This window comes from Canis aureus, chromosome 5, assembly GCF_053574225.1.
Source record: "Canis aureus isolate CA01 chromosome 5, VMU_Caureus_v.1.0, whole genome shotgun sequence".
Classification (NCBI taxonomy): domain Eukaryota; kingdom Metazoa; phylum Chordata; class Mammalia; order Carnivora; family Canidae; genus Canis; species Canis aureus.
In genome coordinates this window covers 42883173-42905055 of record NC_135615.1, presented here as the reverse complement: position 1 = coordinate 42905055, position 21883 = coordinate 42883173, and the positions used below count along the sequence as shown (strand labels likewise).

The 21883-nt window shown below is 41.9% G+C and overlaps 1 protein-coding gene across 1 annotated transcript; it reads left to right on the top strand.

The window, feature by feature from the left end:
* The first annotated feature begins 5437 nt into the window (after positions 1-5437).
* Positions 5438-14120, top strand: SPINK1 (serine peptidase inhibitor Kazal type 1). The gene is made up of 4 exons (XM_077897786.1): positions 5438-5564; positions 8735-8769; positions 10474-10580; positions 13998-14120. The coding sequence occupies exons 1-4, from the start codon at positions 5510-5512 to the stop codon at positions 14041-14043; spliced, it is 243 nt and encodes an 80-aa protein (XP_077753912.1). The 5' UTR covers positions 5438-5509; the 3' UTR covers positions 14044-14120.
* Positions 14121-21883: the final 7763 nt, after the last annotated feature.

The window sequence follows — 21883 nt, the reverse complement described above, 5'->3', positions numbered from 1 at the left end:
CATAGAAAATGAGGAAATAACTACCGTTCGAAACAATATGAATGAACCTTGAAGGCATTATGTTAAGTGAAATCAGTCAGACACAGGACAAATACCATGTGATCACTTACATTTGAAACCAAAAAAAAAAAAAAAAAAACCCAAAACCCTGAAAAACAAAAAACAAACTCCCAGAAAAAGAGATCAGACTTGTGGTTACCACAGGCAGGGAATGCAGGTAGGGGGAACTGGAGAAAGGCGGTCAAAAGGTATAAACTGCTAGTAATAAGGGAAAGGTTAGAATAAATTCTGGGAGTTTGCATCACAACTTCTTTATTCTTTTCTTCTTTCTTTACTTTTTCTTGTACCTATATGAGGAAATGGATGCTAACTGAATCTACTGTGGTAATTTTTTCACAATATATGTAAATCAAACCACCGTGCCATGTGCCTTAAACTTAATATAGTGCCATGTCAATTATTTCTCAATAAAACTAGGAAAAAAACAGGGTGCCTGAGTGGCTCAGGCAGTTAAGCATCTGCCTGCCTCTGGTTGGCTCAGGTCATGATCCCAGGGTCCTGGAATTAAGCCCCACTTTGGGCTCTCTGCTCAGCTGGGAGCCTGCTTCTCCCTCTCCCTCTTCCCTCCCTCATGCTCTCTCTCTCAAATAAATAAATAAAATCTAAAAAAAAAAAAAAAAAAAAAAAAAAAAAACAAAACCCTGGAGAACACCCAAGAAACAAACAATCCAATCATGAAATGGGCACAAGACAGGAACAAAATTTCTCCAAAGAAGCCATACACATGGCCAACAAGCACATGAAAAAATGCTCCACATCACTTGCCATCAGGGAAATACAAATCAAAACCCCAATGAGATACCACCTGACACCAGTGAGAATGGTGAAAATTAACGAGACAGGAAACAACAAATATTGGAGAGGATGTGAAGGAGAACCCCCTTGCACCATTGGTGGGAATGCAAGCTGGTACAGCCACTCTGGAAAACAGTGCGGAGGTTCCACAAGAAGTTAAAAATAGAGCTACCCTAGGACCCAGCAATTACTCTACTGGGGATTTACCCCAAAGATACTGATGTAGTGAAACGCCGAGACACATGCACCCAATGTTCATAGCGGCAATGTCCACAATAGCCAGTCTGTGGGAAGAGCCACGATGTCCTTCGACAGATGAATGGATAAAGAAGATGTGGTCTATATCGACAAGGGAATATTACTCAGCCATCAGAAAGGATGAATACCCACCATTTGCTTTGATGTGGATGGAACTGGAGGGTATTATGCTGAGTGAAATAAATCAACTGGAGAAGGGCAATCATCATATGGTTTCACTCATATGTGGAATATAAGAAATAGTGAAAGGGATTATAAGGGAAAGGAGGGAAACTGAGTGGGAAAAATTAGAGAGGGAGACAAACCATGAGAGACTCCTAACTCTGGGAAACAAAGGGTTGCAGAAGGGAAGGTGGGTGGAGGGATGGGGTAATTGGGTAATGGGCACTGAGGAGGGCACTTGATGGGATGAGCACTGGGTGTTATAGTATATGTTGGCAAATTGGATTAATTTTTTTTAATGTAAAAAAAAAAAACCTGGGGGAAAAATATCCCATAAGGTATGCGAACAATGACAGAAAAAATAATAGGGTACAAAAACTTACCCACAATGATATGGTCAACTGGTTTCTGACAATAGCATTGCAGAGTGATAAGGAAAATGCTAGTTTCAATAAATGAAAATGAGTTGGCTATCCATAAATCCATTTTTTAAAAACCCCTAATTTTGGAACCTACTTACATCAGCCACAAAAATTTATTACAATGCATTATAGAGCTTCTAGGATTACATAAAATACCCTAACAGTCTTGGGGCGGAAACATTTTCTTAAATATGATACAAAAAGCATTAACAATAAAGGAAAAGGTTGCTAAATTGGACTAATTAAAATTAAGAATCTTTTTTCATCAAAAGATATTAAGACAGTGAAAATGTAAGCTATTCAGTAGAAGTTAATTATCACACATATATCTAAGAAAACTGAAGCCGGAAGGGTAAAGAGATCTTGCATAAACTTCAGACAGATTTCCAGTGGTGGGCACCTGGGTGGCTCTCAGTTGGTTAAGCATCTGCCTTTGGCTCAGGACATGATCTCAGGTTAAGTCTCGCATCAGGCTTTCTGCTCACGGGAGAGCCTGCTTCTCCCTCTCCCTTTGCTGATCCTTTGTGCTTGAGCTCTCTCTCTCTCAGTACCAAATAAATAAATAAAATCTTAAAAAAAAAAAAAGATTTTCAGTGGCAATATTAAATTAGGAACCCAGGCCTTCCGAAGTTTGTCACTGCTCTAAACATGTCATTAAGGTCAAAGACTGTAATTACTGTTTTAAAGTAAGAAGTGGTAGGGCATGAAAAGGTACATTAGGAAGAATGAACAACAAGAGATTTGAAGTCAGGTACACAGAAATACATACATATAAAATATGTATCTGTATATGTACGTACATATATGTCTATCCATATATGTGTACCTGTATGCATTTGTCTATTTTTATATTTTTTAATCAGTATTTGACCTCTGTAACCAGGGAACATAACAACTGAAACCTCTGGACCTCAATTTCCTTACTCATAAAATAGGAATAATAATGCTATAAGGATTTAAAATGATGGAAATAAAGTACCATGGTGCCTCGCATAGAAGCTTTTGAAAAATTTCAGCAGTAGGATTATAATTAAGTCATAGGAGCACCTCAGTGGCTCAGTTGATTAAGCATCCAACTGTTGATTTCGGCTCCAGTCATGATCTCAGGGTCCTGAGATGGAGCCAGGAGTCCAGCTCTGCACTGGGCAAGGTGTAGGCTTATGATTCACTCTCTCCCTCTCCCTCCCCTCACCCTGCTCATGTTCTCTCTCTCTCTCTCTCTTTCTAAAAAAAAACCAAAGTCATGGGGTGCCTGGATGGCTCAGTAGGTTAAGCATCTGCCTTCGGCTCAGGGCTGCCTTCGGCTCAGGTCATGATCCCAGGGTCCTGGGATCAAGCCCTGTATTGAGTTCCCCACTCAGCAGGGAGTCTGCTTCTCCCTCTTCCTTTCCCTGACACTCCCCCGCCTCTCTCTCTGTCAAATAAATAAATCTTAAAAAAAAAAACAAAACTCACAAAGTCATGAAGTTCCACGAATAATGAAAAATAAGACTGAAGAGTTAAGATGCACCTAAATTAGAGGTCTTCACATGTCAGGCTAAATATATGAGGCTCCATGTCACTAGTTTCTGTCATTTTTTTTTACCAATCAAACCTTGGGCAAGGATGTGAAAGTCAACAGGTGCTCAAGCAACATCCCCATTCCAGCAAGTATTATCAGCACCCATTAGAACAGTTCTTTTAAGTTTTGTCATCACTCTTTATTCAGGTGAATAATTAGTCCTTGAAACAGAAGGAGTAGGTCATAGTATGTTTGCTAAGTTCCTGACGACACGCACATTTAAATATGTACCTAGAGAAGAAAAGACAGACGGAGAGATTTACCCAAGGCCAGCAGAGGAGGAGAGTTGTTTCAGCCAATGTCTACCCCTTTTCATCCCTTGGGGAAACAATATTCATTCTGTCAAGACAGTGATCATAGAAAGCCTTATATATTATCCATTTATTTCCAATCTGTGGAAGGCTCATGTTATTACCACCTAGTAATGATTACTCCAGGGGAAATAGAGGATAACATCCTTGCACTATATTTATTTGCTTTTCCATGTTTATTTTTTCACACCAAATGAATATATCATGACACACATTTTTGTAGTTGAGGATTTACCCGAAGTCATATCGCAGTTGAAATGGCAGACTTGTAATTGGAGACAGGTGTGCCTCTTCATGGTCCTCTTCAACCTGCTGCCTCCGAAGAGCCACTTCCCATCAGTTTTAGGACTAGTCTCTAACCAGAATTTTAACCTACTTTTATAGCAATTAAGAACACAAGGGTATGAGGGTACAGGATATTACCGTACTTAAGAGCTTTTCAAAATGCAAGTCAGGATCAGTGAAGTATGAGATAGAATAAAATAAAGGGTACCAAGAGACATCACATATAATAAAGCTACATTTTGTTTCTTAACAATTTTTTTGTCTACACATATGTATACATACACTAGGCCATAACACAAAATTTATTTTTTGCTTTGGGTACACAGTCAAAATGTTTAAAAATCAAGGTTTGGTGTAAGAAGCCCAGGGTTTGGCATGAGACAGATCTAAATCTGAATGTTATTGCTGCTGATATCATTACTTGAAGAGTTCCTGCAATGAGATCCCAGTCAATTCCCTTCTCAGACTGCTTATGAAACCAAAGAAAAATTCATTCTCTCAAATATTAACTCCCTTACAGCCCTTACAGTGGCGATTTGGACCTTCTTACTGTCAACCAAACTGCTATTTAAACTATGATGTGAGGTGAAAAGAAAACAATTTTACTCATTCATCCTGTTATCTATCAATGCTTAGCCTAAACCCCATAAATGCAGAAATCAAAATCTATTTCCCTAGCAGTCAGGTCCGGACTTGTAAATAGGAGGAACTCAGTGGGTATCTGAATTATAATGATGGCTGAATAAATAAAAGACCAAATGAACCAATAAGTGACTATCTGTGGCAGGCACTAGAGACACAGAAATGAACAAGGTATAGATCTGGGTCTTCAAGAAAAGAAGCATATGCATGTATTACTTTATTCATGTTTTCAGCAAATATTTACTTAGAATCTCCTATTTACCAGGCACTTGGCAAGGTAGTGCAGTCCATTTGTTGTACAAACTCTTGAAAAGAGGCAGAGGTAGTCTCTCTTCTCATAAGAGAGAATGGAGAAGTGTCTCCCAATAACACAGGTAGACACAATATGTATGATTGACGGAAAGATAAACACTTTAAGTGCTATTATTACTTCAAATCTCAGATGAATAAAGTCTAGGCACAGCACAAGTGAACTACAGAACACAGAGCTATTAAGTTTCTGACGAGCACACATACATACTGTAGGGACCTGAGCCCTATGTCAGGCTAACTCTAACCAGGCTCTATGTCAGCTACCTTGACAAAGCAGAAGGAAAAGAAGAAAGGATAGAGCAAGATTTTTGGATATCCACACCTGTTTATATATCCAGAGCTACAGAATACAGGGGATCTTTGAGTTCACCTTATAGATGAGAACACTGGGGCTCCCCATAGTCAGAGAGGAAGTTAGGGGGAGAACCAACTAACCAACCACCAGAACTTTTCTGACAGAATCTTGGCCTTGAATATTCCAGGCCTGCACTGTTTCTTTCACTTTCTTATGCAGATACATTCCCGAAACATGGGGCCAGGCTATGCTACAGAGTCAATCAGTCACCAAAGATCCATGACAAGGCAGGAGGTGGAGCCTGGGTGGCCACCCTGACTATATAACTCTTCCAGTCTCAGGGTTCTGAAGAGAAGTGGTTAGTTCAATAGTTTTCAACTGAGCTCTGGAAGCAGAACTTTCAGCTATGAAGGTAACAAGCGTCTTTCTTCTCAGTGCGTTGGCCCTGTTGAGCTTATCTGGTAGGTATCTTTGCATATTTTTCTGATTTGAACCTTTTTTTTTTTAAGATTTTATTTATTCATGAGAAACACACAGAGAGGCAGATGGGATGCCTGGGTGGCTCAACAGTTGAGCATCTGCCTTTGACTCAGGGCGTGATCCCGGGGTTCGGGATGGGGTCCCACAATGGACTCCTGCAGAGAGGCTGCTTCTCCCTTTGCCTATGTCTCTGCCTCCCTCTCTCCCTCTCATAAATAAATAAATAAAATCTTTTAAAAAGAGAGAGAGAGAGAGAGGCAGAGACAGAGGGAGAAGCGGGCTCCATGCAGGGAGCCCAATGTGGGACTCAATCCCATGACCACTCAACCGCTGAGCCACCCAGGTGGATAATGAGCAAAACTTTTTTGACTTGTTGCATTACTGAGCTCATTACATTCTAGACTTAAAGTCTAGTCCTGGACAGATCTTTTGGTCCCAATGAAATGAAGTAAGGTCAGGGACCTATTCCAAGGGATTTCTTCAAGCCCAGAAGCACTTTGCTGCTTCTCATAAAATTTAGCTACCAAGAGCTACTTCCTTACCTTGATCACCTCAGAAATTGTCAATATCAAAATTATTCTCACCAACATATCTTCCTTTGGATATTATCAGGTTAGTTCCTCTTCCCTTCAATGAACTCATCCAAAAGTACCATCCCCTACATGATGTCAGCAAGACCTGTTATTTTCTGGGGAGTGTAGCATGGCAATTTTAAGTATCTATCTGTAAATACAAGAAATGTGAATTGGACTAATAATCAGTGTAATCAGAGGGAAAGAACTCTTTGGGGACTCATGGTGAGATGTCAAAAGAGCTCCGTTTTTAACATTACTTATTAGAGAAGACATATAATTGCAGTTTTGTGTCACAAGATAATGTTAGTGCTAGTGCTATTTCACAAATTTTCATATAAACTCTCCACATCTCCATCTATAAATTGAATTGAAGACACAGACACTTCTCACATCACTAATTATGAGATCAAAGGTCTAGTAGCCAGTTGTGAGAAGGTGGTGAGCATTCAGAAGATATCTGCTCTGTGCCTGACACATTTCAAGCAGTTCCGTGCATCACTTCTATTTTCAAAGAAATGTGTCAGAGGCGGGGCAAGACGGCAGAAGAGTAGGGTCCCCAAGTCACCTGTCCCCACCAAATTACCTAGATAACCTTCAAATCATCCTGAAAATCTACGAATTCGGCCTGAGATTTAAAGAGAGACCAGCTGGAATGCTACAGTGAGAAGAGTTTGCGCTTCTATCAAGGTAGGAAGACGGGGAAAAAGAATTAAAGAAACAAAAGGCCTCCAAGGGGGAGGGGCCCCCGCGAAGAGCCGGGCTAAGGGCGTGGTGAGAGCCCCCAGGACAGGAGAGCCCCGACCTGGAGAAGCAGGAGCTGCACCAAATTTCCCAGATGGAAAGGGGCTCGCAGGGAGTTGGAGCAGGACCCCACGAAGGCGGGGGTGCCCTCGGGCTCCCTGGGACAGTAACAGACACCTGCGCCCCGGGGAGAGTGCGCCATACCCCGTGGCTGAGCTCCCCAAGGGCTGCACCGCGCACGGCGGGACCCGGAGCAGCTCGGAAGGACTCGGGCGGAGGAAGAGGCTCCGCGGCGGGGGCTGCGCGGCCCGGGAGCGCGAATCCAACAGCGCAGGCCCCGGAGCACAGGGCGCCGGGACACAGCCCAGGATCCGGCCTTCCCCGGGACAGGCAGAGGCCGGGAGGGCCCAGGACAGCGAGGACACTCCTGCCCCGAGCTGAGCAGATCAGCGGCCCCGCCCCGGAGCCTCCAGGCCCTGCAGACGGAGAGCTCCGGAGTTGCTGTGGGAGCTGAACCCAGGGCTCCAGAGCTGGCCCCGCCACTGGGGCTGTTCCTCCTGGGGCCTCACGGGGTAAACATCCCCCACTGAGCCCTGCACCAGGCAGGGGGCTGAGCAGCTCCCCCAAGTGCTCACACCTGAAAATCAGCACAACAGACCCCTCTGCCAGAAGACCAGCTAGACGGAGAGGGGAAAAACAAATTATTGACCAAGCAGCACTATAAAGTTCCAGGGGAAGTGGAGGGATTCACAGTATACAGAATCAGAGGATACTCCCCCCTTGTTTTTTGTTTTTTGATTTCTGTTTGCTCCCCCCCCTTTTTTCTCCTCTTTTTTTTCCCTTCTTCTTTTTTTTTTTTTTTTTTTTTTTTTTGCTTTTTCTTTTCTTCTTTCTCTTCTCTGTTTTTCTCCTTTTCCCAATACAACTTGTTTTTGGCCACTCTGCACTGAGCAAAATGACTAGAAGGAAAACCTCACCTCAAAAGAAAGAATCAGAAACAGTCCTCTCTCCCACAGAGTTACAAAATCTGGATTACAATTCAATGTCAGAAAGCCAATTCAGAAGCACTATTATACAGCTACTGGTGGCTCTAGAAAAAAGCATAAAGGACTCAAATGTCAACTTTTATGAAATGCCCAATTGAGATGCTTTGGTCATAATCAAATTCTGCTTCATTTTCTTGAGGCTTCAGCAGGTAGGGCATGATTAAACACCAGTGAGATGTCCTTGAGAGAAGACAGAAATAAGAAGGAGTAGAGTGGAGCATCTGGGTGGCTCAATTGGTTGAGTGCCTGACTCTTGATTTCAGCTCAGGTCATGATTTCACCCTGCATCAGGCTCTGTGCTCAGCAGGGAGTCTGCTTGAGGATTCTCTCCCTCTCCCTCTGTCTCTTGCCCTATTCATGCTCTCTCTCTCTCTCTCTCAAATAAATAAATAAATACATCTTTTAAAAAGGCGGAGGGGAAGAGAAGGGGGGGAAGATGGGGAGGGGGAGTAGGAAGAGGAGGAGGAGGAGGGGAGAAGAGGCCAGCAGAAAAAGTCACAGTCAGGATGCCTAGGTGGCTCAGTAGTTGAGCGTCTGCCTTCCGCTCAGGTTGTGATCCCCACACTGGGGATCGAGTCCTGCATCAGGCTTTCTACAGAGAGCCTGCTTATCCCTCTGCCTGTGTCTCTGCCTTTCTCTGTGTCTCTCATGAATAAATAAATAAAATCTTAAAAAAAAAAGAAAAGAAAAAGTTACAGTTTTCAATGAAAGCCAAAAACTGCAAATAAGAGCAGATCTGGCTTCTCTCATTTAGTTCTTGACCTCATATGTCTGATTTATGTTTTCTAGGTAACACCAGAGCTAATAACATGCTGCAGAGACAGGTAAAGACAATTTTGTACTTTTTTCTCTCTCAGGCTAGAACTGTTTGTTCCACTCAACACACAGTGAAGCTGTGACATTTCAGTTCTACCTCAAGTCAAGACAGGTGTGTGGTACTAGCAAGATTGAACCTGCTAAGTGTGCAAAGTAACAGCAGTGCCCGCACCAGAGCTTTTGCTGAAGAACAAATGCACTGACACACAGGCAGTTTCCACACAGTCATGCAATGCTTGCCGGGAAGGCATTTTGAACATTCTGAGACTATCTGGTAGGACAAGGATTTGGAGTGGAAGGATGGTATTCTGCTGAACTTCACTCCAAGCAGTCCTTCCTCCTTACAGCCAGTTTGACCATGTCGGCATAAAGTTCTCCCAATCCCCAAGGTGGAGCTCTAATTTATAACGAGCAAAAGAAAATAATAAACTGGTTCTTCCTCTACAAAAATATTCTATATCTAAGTTTTCTTTTATAAGGTAAATTGCAGTGAATTTGAAGACAAGAGGAGGAAATGTCCCTCTATTCATTTATATCTAGTGATGAGACAGATGGCAAACCAAAAGGGCATGAGTAAATAAATTATTACACTAATGCTAAGGGTTATAAAGAAATTCCGGTACCATCTGGAACCTAGCCTGGTTAGATCACAGAATGAGATATATTTTGAGCCATGAAGGACAAGTGAATGTTAGCAAAAAATAACTGGTGAGTAGAAGTAGTAGACTGAAGTGGTTAAAAGCCACTTCAGGACCTAGACCAACTGGGTTTGAATCCTAGATCTGGAATTACCCGTTATGTGGCCTCTGGGTGATTTAATCTCTGTGTTTAAGTATCTTCATTGGAAGAATAGTATAATAAATAGTTCATAGGATAGTTGTAAAGTGTAAATAGAGTAATATGGGCAGCCACGGTGGTGCTGCGGTTTGGCGCTGCCTGCGGCCCGGGATGTGATACTGGAGACCCGGGATCGAGTCCCACATCGGCCTCACTGCATGGCACCTGCTTCTCCCTCTGCCTGTGTCTCTGCCTCTCTCTCTCTCTCTCTCTCTCTGTGTGTCTCAAATAAATAAATAAATAAATAAATAAATAAATAAATAAATCTAAAAAAATAAATAAATAAATAGAGTAATACATGAAAACACTTAGGAAAGTGTCTGGCCTTTGACAGCCATTCCATAACTACAGATTCTTACCGATGTCCAGGAAATAGGCTGTGCAAGGGTTCCCAGGGCAGAAAGCACCTGGTGTTGTCACATGACTAAGAGAAGGGCCACGTGATGGAATCACAGTGAGTAAGGAAGACATGCTCATGGTGTGGCTGACCTGAGAGGAACCAGCACCTGCCATCATTGTAAACTTGAACATGACCTCACTCACCTTATTTAGACCTCACACCACCACCGTGAAATAGGTGTGGAAGTGATAATATCCTTCCCATTGTGCAGATGAAGTGACTGAGGCTCAGAGACACCAGATTTGCCAATGTTTCACAACTTGTGAACAGCAGAGGCATTATGTGCAATCAGGCATTCTGATTCCAAACCTTGGATTCTCCCTCTTAGGCACTCAGTACCACTCCCTTTGTCACAGCCATGCTTCCATCTTCAAGCTGACCAACTCCAGGGAAGTGAAAATCATTTGAGAGCCTTTGCTATAAACTCAAAGAATGTTAAGTGATGGAAAATGATTCTGTTTAATCCCATTTTTAGGCTAACTGTAACCTTAAGGTGAACGGATGTAACAAGATCTATAATCCTATCTGCGGGAGTGATGGAATTACCTATGCTAATGAATGCTTGCTATGTCTTGAAAATAAGTGAGTACAGACTTGAATTTACTTTAAAATATATTTTAAGTTAGTGGTCTTCAAGTTTTTGTATATTTTATCCCTCTAAGTTCCAATCAATAAACCAATAACATTAATCTTAGCATGAGAGAAACAAAACATCTGGTCTTTCCAAAAATAATTCTCAATCTCTTTTTCTCATTATATATCTGGTATGATTATCTACACAGATATGCATGTATTTATGTGTGTGTACTGTGATAGAAAATAATATTTATTGTGCTAAGCATCGGGCAAAGCATTGAATATCCATGAACCCCTGAGGCAGAAAATACTAAGCCCATTATACACATGAAGAATTTGATACTGAACTTAAATAACTTGCTCAAGATCAACCAGCAGTAAGTGACAGATCTGGGTCCAAATCCTTGCTCTTTCAACTGTGCTTTAAAGTCAGATACCAGACTAAGTGTGAGATACAGAAGGAAGTCCAACATGTTTCAAGTCTGAATTTGCTTACACTCAATGATAATACAGTGTGGTGAGTGGAAATAAGAGCAAAATGCTCTGAGAGCATACGATTAAAAACAACTAATTATACCTGCTAGGATTTGGAAAAGTTTGGAGGCTTTGTCTAGGCCATAAAGAAAGAGAAAGAGAAGCACTCCAATAAGAAGAAAAATCTGAACAAAAGGGAGAAAGGTATTAATAACATGATGCAAGATAAATGTGTTAAGGAAAAGATAGTGGAATCGAGGAGGAAAGTGGTTGAATGATTCTCTCAACTTTAAAAAAAAATCACTTGTATAACAAAAATCCATGCTTTTACAGCAAATCAGTTGATAGACTGATTTTTAAAAAGCTAATATAGCCAAAATACCTTTCAGTTTAAAAAATCACAGGAGTGCCTGGATGGCTCAGTTGCTAGAACATGTGACTCTTGATCTTGAGGTTGTGAGTTTGAGCCACATGTGGGGTGTAGAGATTACTAAAAAATAAAATCTCAAAAAAAATCATGCTTGGTGATGGTAATGACTATTATATACTCAAACCCTCAAAAATGCAATTAATAATTATATAGATTAGGTGAGCAAAAACATACTTATGTAACATTTTCATTTATAAATATGAGAACCAAAATATTAAGTGTTCTGCTTTGTGGTGAATTTATTTCCACACTGAAGATTTGTAAAAGGAACTCAAAAACACATGTTAATTTTCTCATGACCTATGCTGTTGACATAAAGGTCAAACATCGTATTTCCGTCCAAGGGGAAGAGAAAGCTATATAACAGCCTGGAGTTTGAGAAAATTTCCAAGTGCTAAAAGGCCCAATATTTAGAGTGAAATGTTGGGAAAATATGAACATAGAGCTGAGATACTTCATTCCCTCAGCCTTTAAAACCCACCTTCCTGCTTACTTGTTCTGTTTTTTTTTCAAAAATATTTAAATACGGGAAGAACATTTTTTTTATTTTATTCATGAGAGACACACACACACAGAGAGAGAGAGAGAGAGAGAGAGAGGCAGAGACATAGGCAGATGGAATATCAGGCTTCCTGCAGGGAGCCTGATGTGGGACTCCATCCCACATCCTGGGATCATGCCCTGAGCTGAAGGCAGAGGCTCAACCACTGACCCACCCAGGCGTCCCAGGAAAGAACATTTGAATGCCAGAAAATACAACTTCTCTTCCTATATTTCTCAGATAAGAAAACAGGCCTGGGTAGGTAGGTGAGTTGAGAGTCCGACTCTTGGTTTTGGCTCAGGTCATGATCTCATCGGTTGTGGGACTGAGCCCAAGTCCAGTTCATGCTAAGTGGGGAGTCTGCTTGAAGATTCTCTCCCTCTTCCCCTCCCCCTATTCTCTCTCTGTCTCTCTCAAATAAATTAATTTTTTAAATTAATTTTTAAAAAAATGTCTAGAGAGAAAATGTGGTTTTTATCTAATGTTAAATACTTGCAATGTACCATATTTTTCTCTCTACTGCCCATTAAAAGCCCCAAATACATTGCAGATGTTACTAGAGCCAAGCTATAATCCTAGTTGTTAGGTTTTGAGATGGGTAGACAAAGATTTGTACCTCCTTGATCAATATGTACTTGTCAGATACAGTCAGGAAGGACTTTTTTCTATCTCTATGTCAATTCTGTTCTATAGACCAACAGTTTCTAGTAGAACTTTCTGCAATGATGGAAACGTTCTATATCTGTGTTGTCTAGTATGGAAGCTATTAGCCTTGCCACCAGTGCTTAAAATGTGGCTAGTACAACTGAGAAACTAAATGTTTAATATTATATAACTTTAACTGATTTGAATTTAAACAGCTAAACAGAGATGGTGTCTTCTATACTAAATATCATAGCTATAGGGCAACCCAGGTTGCTCAGCGGTTTAGGGCCACCTTCAGACCAGGGCATGATCTTGGAGACTGGGGATGGAGTCCCACATCAGGCTCCCAGCATGAAGCCTGCTTCATCTCTGCCTGTGTCTCTGCTTCTCTCTCTCCCTCTATGTCTCTCATGAATAAATGAATATAGTATTTAAAAAAAAAGATACCATAGCTGTAAAAGGGAGGTCATTTTGTGTGCTGTGTTTAGATGTTTGTGCTATGTTTGCTACACAACTCAGACATAAATATTGTGCATGGATAATATTTATGGAACAACAAAACATTAAAAACTCTTAAAATGAAGAATCATCAAGCTCCAGATAAATCCATACATGGATATATGGAAGTCAGATGTCCTCAAGTAACAGAAAAAGAAGAATTTTTATAAACCAGTATATTCAAGGAAAGGATGGTTAAAAGAGAGAGAGAGAGCTCTGAAAAACAATCTCATGAGGCAAAATTATAGGATTTAGGAATATTTAGCTGACCAAAAGGAAAACTGATTTGGGAAAAGTGGTGTATTGGGGAACACAGAAGTTTTTTATCTGGATGGGAGGATGCTCAGAGCTAGCAGGTATCAGATAGGATATAGATATTATTTCCTTTTGTGAGATCTCACAGATATTAAACCCCAGAGTTCTAAGACAGAAGATCAGCCAATTAGCACATTCTGTAGTAAGTAGCCCAGGCACCAGCTAAGATGGAAACCTTGTGGCTAGGAAAATGATATTAGGAGCAAAAGACGCAATGATGAATTAGAGATTGATTTTGGAGGTTTACTGTAAGCCACCTTTAGTAAATCTTTAAACTCTAAAGACAGACATTTTTCCTTTCTGTTGTATCTGTAATGTATGTAAGGAATAGTGTCTGTCAATATTTGATGAATTAATGAGTAAGTGAATGAATAAATGAATGAAAGACAGGGAAATGGGAATAAATCTGAAACCTTTCTACTTTAAATAAACCTGATGTTTTTCCATTGTTTTTCTCCTATGGTCAATTTTTTTTTTTTGTCAGCAAAATTTAAGCTGATTTTTTAAATCTCTTCTACAGGAAACGACAAACCTCTATCTTGATTGAAAAATCTGGGCCTTGTTGATAACCAAGATTCTAAAATACCCTGTGGTTACTACAATGCCTAGTGGGCCTGACTGTTGAATAAAGTGCATCTAAATACTTCCTGTTGTTCTTGTATCCTTTTCCTCAAAGGCATGTTTTATTAGATTGGGATCAGGGGACTGAGACAAACTTAGAACAGACCAAATTTTACAAAACACAGCCATCCTGAAATCTTGGACAAGGTTTCCATCATGATGCTTTTTCCTTCCCCATTCCCTTTCTCACATACTGACAACTGAATACCTCAGGAAATGTGATTACAGATATTAACTCACAGGACTCAGCTGATCATGGGGACATATAACCCCACAGATAATTAAACAAGCATCAGAAGGAATACTTGGAAAACTCTCAGTCCAGAAACACACTGTTAGCTTTCATTGACTATAATAATTCCTTTAGGCTTCCTTGGGATTTAATAGAGCATCTATTGTACCCGTACTCTGTGTAGTTGACTTGGCTGTATATGAGAGCCACAGTAACTCCGTAAGGTTATCCTTATCCTGTGAGTCAACTTAGAAAAGTTAGATAACCTGACTACTAGCACCAGCAAGTAGAGTATCAAGTTAGGTTTTTAACCCAAGGTGAACTCAAAATCTAATGTTTTGTCTAAACCACAGATCACCTCAGGTGGATTATTCTTGCCTATTTCTTCTGTAGGAACTTTAGGTAACTTCTTTATATTAAAAAACCTATGTCTGGGACGCCTGGGTGGCCCAGTGGTTTGGCGCCTGCCTTGGGCCCAGGGTGTGATCCTGGAGACCTGGGATCGAGTCCCATGTCGGGCTCCCTGCATGGAGCCTGCTTCTCTCCCTCTCTGCCTGTGTCTCTGCTTCTCTCTCCGTGTGTCTCTCATGAATAAATAAATTAAATATTGTTTAAATAAATAAATAAAAATTAAAAACCTATGTACTTCAGGACAGAAAATAAGGTAGAAATAAGTCAGTATCTCAAAAGAAAAACGTACCTAACCACTAAAAAAGAGATGGAAAAGCAGCTTGAATTCCTGAGCCCTTACAAAGAATTAGCCAGGAATGGAGAGGTGGACAGAGGTCTAAGAAAATCTAAGATATATCAGGTGCATCAAAATCTGTCCCAACACGGTTGCCTGACACTCTTAGGGTTTAGGGTGATTTCTTCTGATGGTTAGACTAAGGGCTCTTGAAGTGTAAATGTGACCACTAGAGGATGCTGCAACCTCCGGAGCGACTCGGGCAAACCAGAAGCTAACAGCTCGCAGCTACCAGGCGAACAGAACCTATGGATGCAAGATGGCTTCCTGCACCTTGTGATGCCAGAGGACACCTGAAGGGCACCCTTAACACTAAAGAACTTTGCTACAGTAAACAGAAGGTAAATCACTGAATGCTAGAGAGTATGTCTAATTGAACCATTTTACAGGTCCGGAGAGAAGAGGTTTGAAGATCATAGGTAGAAGCAATACATAAACTCACACTGGTTGCCTTTAATGGTTCTGTTTGCTCGCTCTCTGACCTGTTAAAAGGTAAACAGAGGCAGCCACCGTTTCCACAGGGCCCGAGTTCCTCATTTAATATGAGGAAGTTACGGCCAACCTGGCAGTCTCCAAGCCAGGTTCTCAGGACACAAAACAAGGCGAACAAGAAGGCAACAGCTGCCCCTCGGAAGGGATCGACAACTAATGCACCTAAAAGCAAATTCACAAGTCATAATTCTTAGATCTAATGTTGGTTTTTTGGTTTGGGGCTTCTTTTTAATTTTGTTGTTGTTGTTTGCCTGCCAATCTGGATTCGGAAAGGAAGGGACAAAGGGAAATTTTACCTTCCTCTATGCACCAGGAGCCGCAGACAGGGATTGAGAGAGGAGAGCTTACTTTAGTTGGGAATTCTTGGCCTTCGTCGTCCTCGGTCAGTTTTCCCAGTTTCCAGAACCTTCTGCAGGTTGTGGGGTGAGCGCGACGGCCCAGCGTTCTCGCCCTGGTCACCAGATGCTTCAGAGGAGGGAGCCCGTTTCCCTCCACCTCCCCGACCACGCGGGAGGCCGGGCGCCTCGAGGCGGGGAAGCCCACCTGCGGCCCAAGGTCTCGCCTGTGGCCGCTGAAGCCCGAGCTCGTCTCCGCTGCCTGCACCTGCGCGAGCGGCCCGCGAGCCCGCGGTCCACCGGGCCTCGGCTCGACCCCTCGGCCGGGACCAGCCGGTGATCCAAGCGGACCCGGCCCCGCGCGAACCCAGACCCCCTCCAGGCGGCCCCGGTCCTGGATCCCGCTGGGCAAGGGAGATGCTGCGGGAGAGCCCGGGGGCCCGACGAGAGGCGGAGCGGGGCTCCCGCGGGGGGACCAGGACCTCCGGCTGCGGCCAGAAGCGCGGGAAGCTGCGAGCCACCTTGGGTTTCCTCTTGTGTCTCCAGAACCGTGGGAGGAGGCACTTGAGGCGCACCGCAGTTCAAGGGGCTCGTTTGGACAAAATGGGGACCAGTCGAGCCACAGCCCCCCGGGCAGGTGGAACGGGGCGGAGAGCAGCTGCGCGGCGGGAAAGAGCTTCTCAGCCCGGGCGGCGGGAACAAAGGCGCAGAGCAGGTGGGGGGGCAGCGTCTCTCAGGCAGAGCCCCGGGCTCGGGCTGTCCAGGGGCTCCTGAGATCAGGGAGTCCTGACTGGGCGGCTGAGGCCATCTCCGGGAGAGCGGAACCCTAGGTCTTGGCTTGCTGCTCTGCGGTTTGCGTAAATGACCCTATTTTGGGTCTGTTGCCTTGCTTTTAACAGACCTGTCAGAACGCATGTGGATTATTGTGTTCAGGTCTGGTGGTTGCATTTTATTTTTTTTTTAAAGATTTTATTTATTTATTCATGAAACAGAGGCGCGAGGCAGACGGAGAGGCAGGCTCCCTGCGGAGAAGGCAGCCTGATAGGGACTTCCAGGACCCTGGGATCAGGACCTGAGCTGAAGGCAGCCCCTCAACGGACTGAGCCATCCAGGCATCCCTGGTGGTTACATTTTAAAAGACATATTTGCAAGTGGAAGTATCTTTAGAAGACAGAGACTACCAGGATTAATAAGAATTTGAAATTTTGTCCTCCAATAAATGCTTGAAAGAAGTAGGAAAATTTGGTCTGAAGAAAGGAAAGTCCTTATGTATCTGGTAGGTCTTTTCACACCATTTAAGAGAGAGTTAACACCATAAAAACAGCAGAATCTTCCTTTTTCATTGTTGTATTATAAGCTGGAGGACCGTAACATCTAGGAGGTGCTCAATTAATATTCTTTTTGTTACATAAAAGAAAAGTTATAAGCATGTTCTGGTTGCCCTAAAAGGAGAATTTAGACTAAATGAGGATTAAAGGAAGCTGATTTGGGCTCAGCAGGAAAGCATATAGTAGGATGGTTAAGATGGGATCCTTTGTTTTCTGGTGCTTGGGCTGGCATCCAGTTTTCCCACCATATAACCACATGCCCTAGGAGAAGCCAGAACATTCCCTCATCTCTAATATGGGATGAATAATAATAGTTTCCCAACAATTAGCACCATATCTGCCACACAGTAAGTGCTTAAGAATTATCAGCTGTTTATTATTGTTATTATTATTATTCATCTTGTGACCCTTTGAACTCACTAAAAAGGTCTCTTGGTGCATTAACATTTCCCTGATAGGGAAATACAAATCAAAACTACAATGAGATACCACCTCACACCAGTGAGAATGGGGAAAATTAACAAGGCAGGAAACAACAAATGTTGGAGAGGATGCGGAGAAAAGGGAACCCTCTTACACTGTTGGTGGGAATGTGAACTGGTGCAGCCACTCTGGAAAACTGTGTGGAGGTTCCTCAAACAGTTAAAAATAGACCTGCCCTACGACCCAGCAATTGCACTGTTGGGGATTTACCCCAAAGATACAAATGCAATGAAACGCCGGGACACCTGCACCCCGATGTTTCTAGCAGCAATGGCCACTATAGCCAAACTGTGGAAGGAGCCTCGGTGTCCAACGAAAGATGAATGGATAAAGAAGATGTGGTTTATGTATACAATGGAATATTACTCAGCTATTAGAAATGACAAATACCCACCATTTGCTTCAACGTGGATGGAACTGGAGGGTATTATGCTGAGTGAAGTAAGTCAGTCGGAGAAGGACAAACATTATATGTTCTCATTCATTTGGGGAATATAAATAATAGTGAAAGGGAAAATAAGGGAAGGGAGAAGAAATGTGTGGGAAATATCAGAAAGGGAGACAGAACGTAAAGACTGCTAACTCTGGGAAACGAACTAGGGGTGGTAGAAGGGGAGGAGGGCAGGGGGTGGGAGTGAATGGGTGACGGGCACTGGGTGTTATTCTGTATGTTAGTAAATTGAACACCAATAAAAAAAAAAAAAAAAAAAAAAAAAAAACATTTCCCTGATAGGAATTTTGCTTCTTCATGTAACAGTTCATTGCATTATTGAATTATCAGTGGTTTTATGGAAGAGATTCCTCTGCTGGGTACAAGATAGCACTAAAATCTCTCTGCTTTTAACTATAAAAAATTCTTAGAATTATAAATGACACCCCTCCAAATAGGAACATGACTGACAACAGGTTTTATGGATGGAGTTTTATGCATGGGTTTGTGGTCCCTGCTGTGAGATCTCCATCCCAGGATAAAACTAAGAACTGTGGCCCTCATTAAAAGCAGAAACACAACTACAGGTAAACTCTAAGAATGCATGGTCACAGGGCCAATAGATTTCTGAACAGTTTCCTTTACGGTGAAGCTAGCAGAAAGGAATAGTATATAAAAAATATTTTTATCTCATTAGAGAAGTACACTTGAAATGAAACATTAAAAAAAATTGTATGAACCTCCTAAGAAAGAACCTCCTCCTTTCTTAGGAGGTTCATTCCAAGTTAAAATGGAAATTGTAACTTTATTTCCATTTCTTTGACCCAATTTATCCCCTATAAACCATACTTTAACCCAAAGAGGTAAAAATATAGTTGATTTGCATAATACAGGAGGGAATTACATAAAAAGATAAAGGCTCTTACTTTTCAATGCCTTAGCACTGCCAACAATTTCCTTTGTTTTTTTTTTCCCCATTGTTTAAGCGGTAGCTAACTTTGAGCTCAAAATGTGGAATATATAGAAAATAAAATGATATTTAGGAAAAAGGAATAACATAAATCTGCCTTTCAACAAATCAGTATTTACTAAAAAGTCACAAATAACAAACAAATAAGGCTGGTTGGAGATCAAAGCAAAAGACATTTAGTTGAGTGGCATGCTGTTTGCGCTCTTGCCTTTTTCAGGCACCCGGGATCACGCCCTGAGAAAAAGGCAGATGCTCAACTGCTGAGCCACCCAGGCGTCCCATAAAATAAAATAAATACAATTGGGGGGGGGAGGCTTTTCACTATTCCCGGCTGACAAGCAAAAGAAATAAGAGAAAGTTGGGGATTAGGAGTCACCAGGGCAAGACTTGTGTTAGAAACAGAAAAGTAAACACAAAAAGAAAACAGCAGGAAAAGTGAGAAAAAACACATACCTGTGGAAGTTAGAGGGGAAAAAAGTAGCAAGAGCCATGCATACTATAAAAAAAATTTAGACATAAGCACCTGAATAGAAAAAGAATGAGAAATAGAAAAATAGAGAAAATTTAGTTAAGTGAATGTGTAATTTTGGTTTTTTTGTTTGTTTTTTTAAAGATTTTATTTATTTATTCATGAGAGACACGGAGACAGAGAGAGAGGCAGAGACACAGGCAAAGGGAGAAGCAGGCTCCATGTAGGCAGCCCGACGTGGGACTCGATCCCAGGTCTCCAGGATCACACCCCGGGCTGAAGGTGGCACTAAACCGCTAAGCCACAGGGGCTGCCCTGAATGTGTAATTTTGTAGTGAATGTGGATCTTGAAGGCCAGTGCCTTATTATATTTTGAACTGTTCATGTTGAATTTCAGCCTTTTGAAGCTCCTTTATTTACTGAAATGAATTATATGTGTTTTTCTTTAAAACTTACAGCTGTTTGAAATAAAAATTTGGGGGGGTTCTGGAGACTTTTAAAACCTTCAAAAAACGACTTAATAGAAATTAATCCTCAAACCTTAAAGATGTTGCATCAAGTGAAAGTTAATAAAGAATAATAAAGATGGGACGCCTGGGTGGCTCAGCGGTTGGGCGTCTGCCTTCCAGCCCAGGGCGTGATCCTGGAGTCCCCGGATCGAGTCCCACGTCGGGCTCGCTGCATGGAGCCTGCTTCTCCCTCTGCCTGTGTCTCTGCCTCTCTCTGTGTCTCTCATGAATAAATAAATAAAATCTTTAAAAATAGTAATAAAGATAATAAGAGCTAGCCTGTATTGAGTAATTCTACATGCCAATGCCCACACAAAATGCTTCCCATGAATTCATTCTCCTGTTGAATCCTCACTATGAACTCTTAGATCCTCATTTTAGGAGTGAGAAAACGAAGATTCTAACTGACTCAGGGTAAGAATTACTCAAAATGCACAGCTTCTTGGCTTCTCTGTCAGGTTTACCTGTCTATCCATCTCTCACTACTTGCTGCCCACTGTGTCTTCTGTAACAGCAGCTATAGCTTTTCCTTCTTTAAAAATTACTACTCCAGGCTTTCTGAACCTGCCATTCTCTCTGACCTCTGCATTACTTCTCTGACAGAGTTGTTCTCATTGTTTTACCTCTCCATGATTCACACACACACACACACACACACACACACACACAAACCATTCCCACACTCCATTTGTCTAATTTTTTCAGGGCTTATCAGAATGCAAGTATCACCTCCTCTGAGGACTCGTTCTTAAATTCCTATAACTCCTATTTTGTGGCCTGGCTTTTTGCTCCTTTTATGTGCTTGCCCATTTCTGAAATGTCTAAGAACTCTTCTGCTGCAGAAGCCCTGGACTCCCCAGAGTTTTCTAACTTCTCCTTTCTTGGCTTCCTAGGCATCCCAAACACTCTTAGGTATTGAAGGGGGTCACTAAATATGTTTCAGAGCTAAACACTATTTCCCCTTCCCCCAGTCCATGCTCACCAGAAAACCTCTGGTATCTAGCTGAGCTACAAAGTGAGGGCCAACAAAATTTTTCATGGAACTTGGACAATGGAATACCTCCTAAAGCACACTCTCTCAAATCCAGCCTCTTAGGAATTGCCGTCACCTAGCCCAGCATTACTTCTAATATGGTTTAATGTACTTGACTAGATGCTATACCTATCCAGAGTTTTTCAGCCTATCTCCCCTCCAACATGCCTTGCAGTCTGTCCACTATAAAATGCTAAGCCTTCTTGAACCAGTGATTGCCTCCAAACCACAAAAACAGTTACTCTTCAATGAAAAAGCTGAAGTGGCTACACCTTGTCTACTAAAGAAAGTTCTGCTTTAGCTTAGTGGTTACAAGCCCTGGGAATATAAAACCACATGTGTTTTTGCCTTCATTCTAGACATTTTCCCCACTAAATTGCCTTTCTGCCCTTTTTTTTTTAACCTGTCACTTTTACCTGCTTAATAAACATCACACACAAGTGCTATCACTTAAGCGAGTGGTTCTCAAACTTAAGATCCTTTCAAGTCTTCCTGGAGAACTTCTTTACAATTTCAGTGGCCATGCCTCACTTTTCAGATATTTGATATCAGCTGACTTGGGATGGAGCCCCATGACTTGTCATCAAACTCAGTTGTTAAGTCTCAATTAAATGTTTCTCAAAGTGTTCTCTATCTTTTTTAAGATGTTATTTTTAAAGTAACCTCTACACCCATCATGAAGCTCCAACTCACTACCTGGAGATCCAGAGTCACACACTTCACTGACTGAGCCAGCTAGACACTCCTCAAAATGTTCTC

Bases quoted from the DNA above. Each gene is read 5' to 3' on its own strand.
- SPINK1 (XM_077897786.1), top strand. From the start codon at position 5,510: ATGAAGGTAACAAGCGTCTTTCTTCTCAGTGCGTTGGCCCTGTTGAGC. The intron at 5,565-8,734 runs GTAGGTATCTTT...TATGTTTTCTAG, and splicing joins GGCCCTGTTGAGCTTATCTG to GTAACACCAGAGCTAATAAC. The intron at 8,770-10,473 runs GTAAAGACAATT...TCCCATTTTTAG, and splicing joins ATAACATGCTGCAGAGACAG to GCTAACTGTAACCTTAAGGT.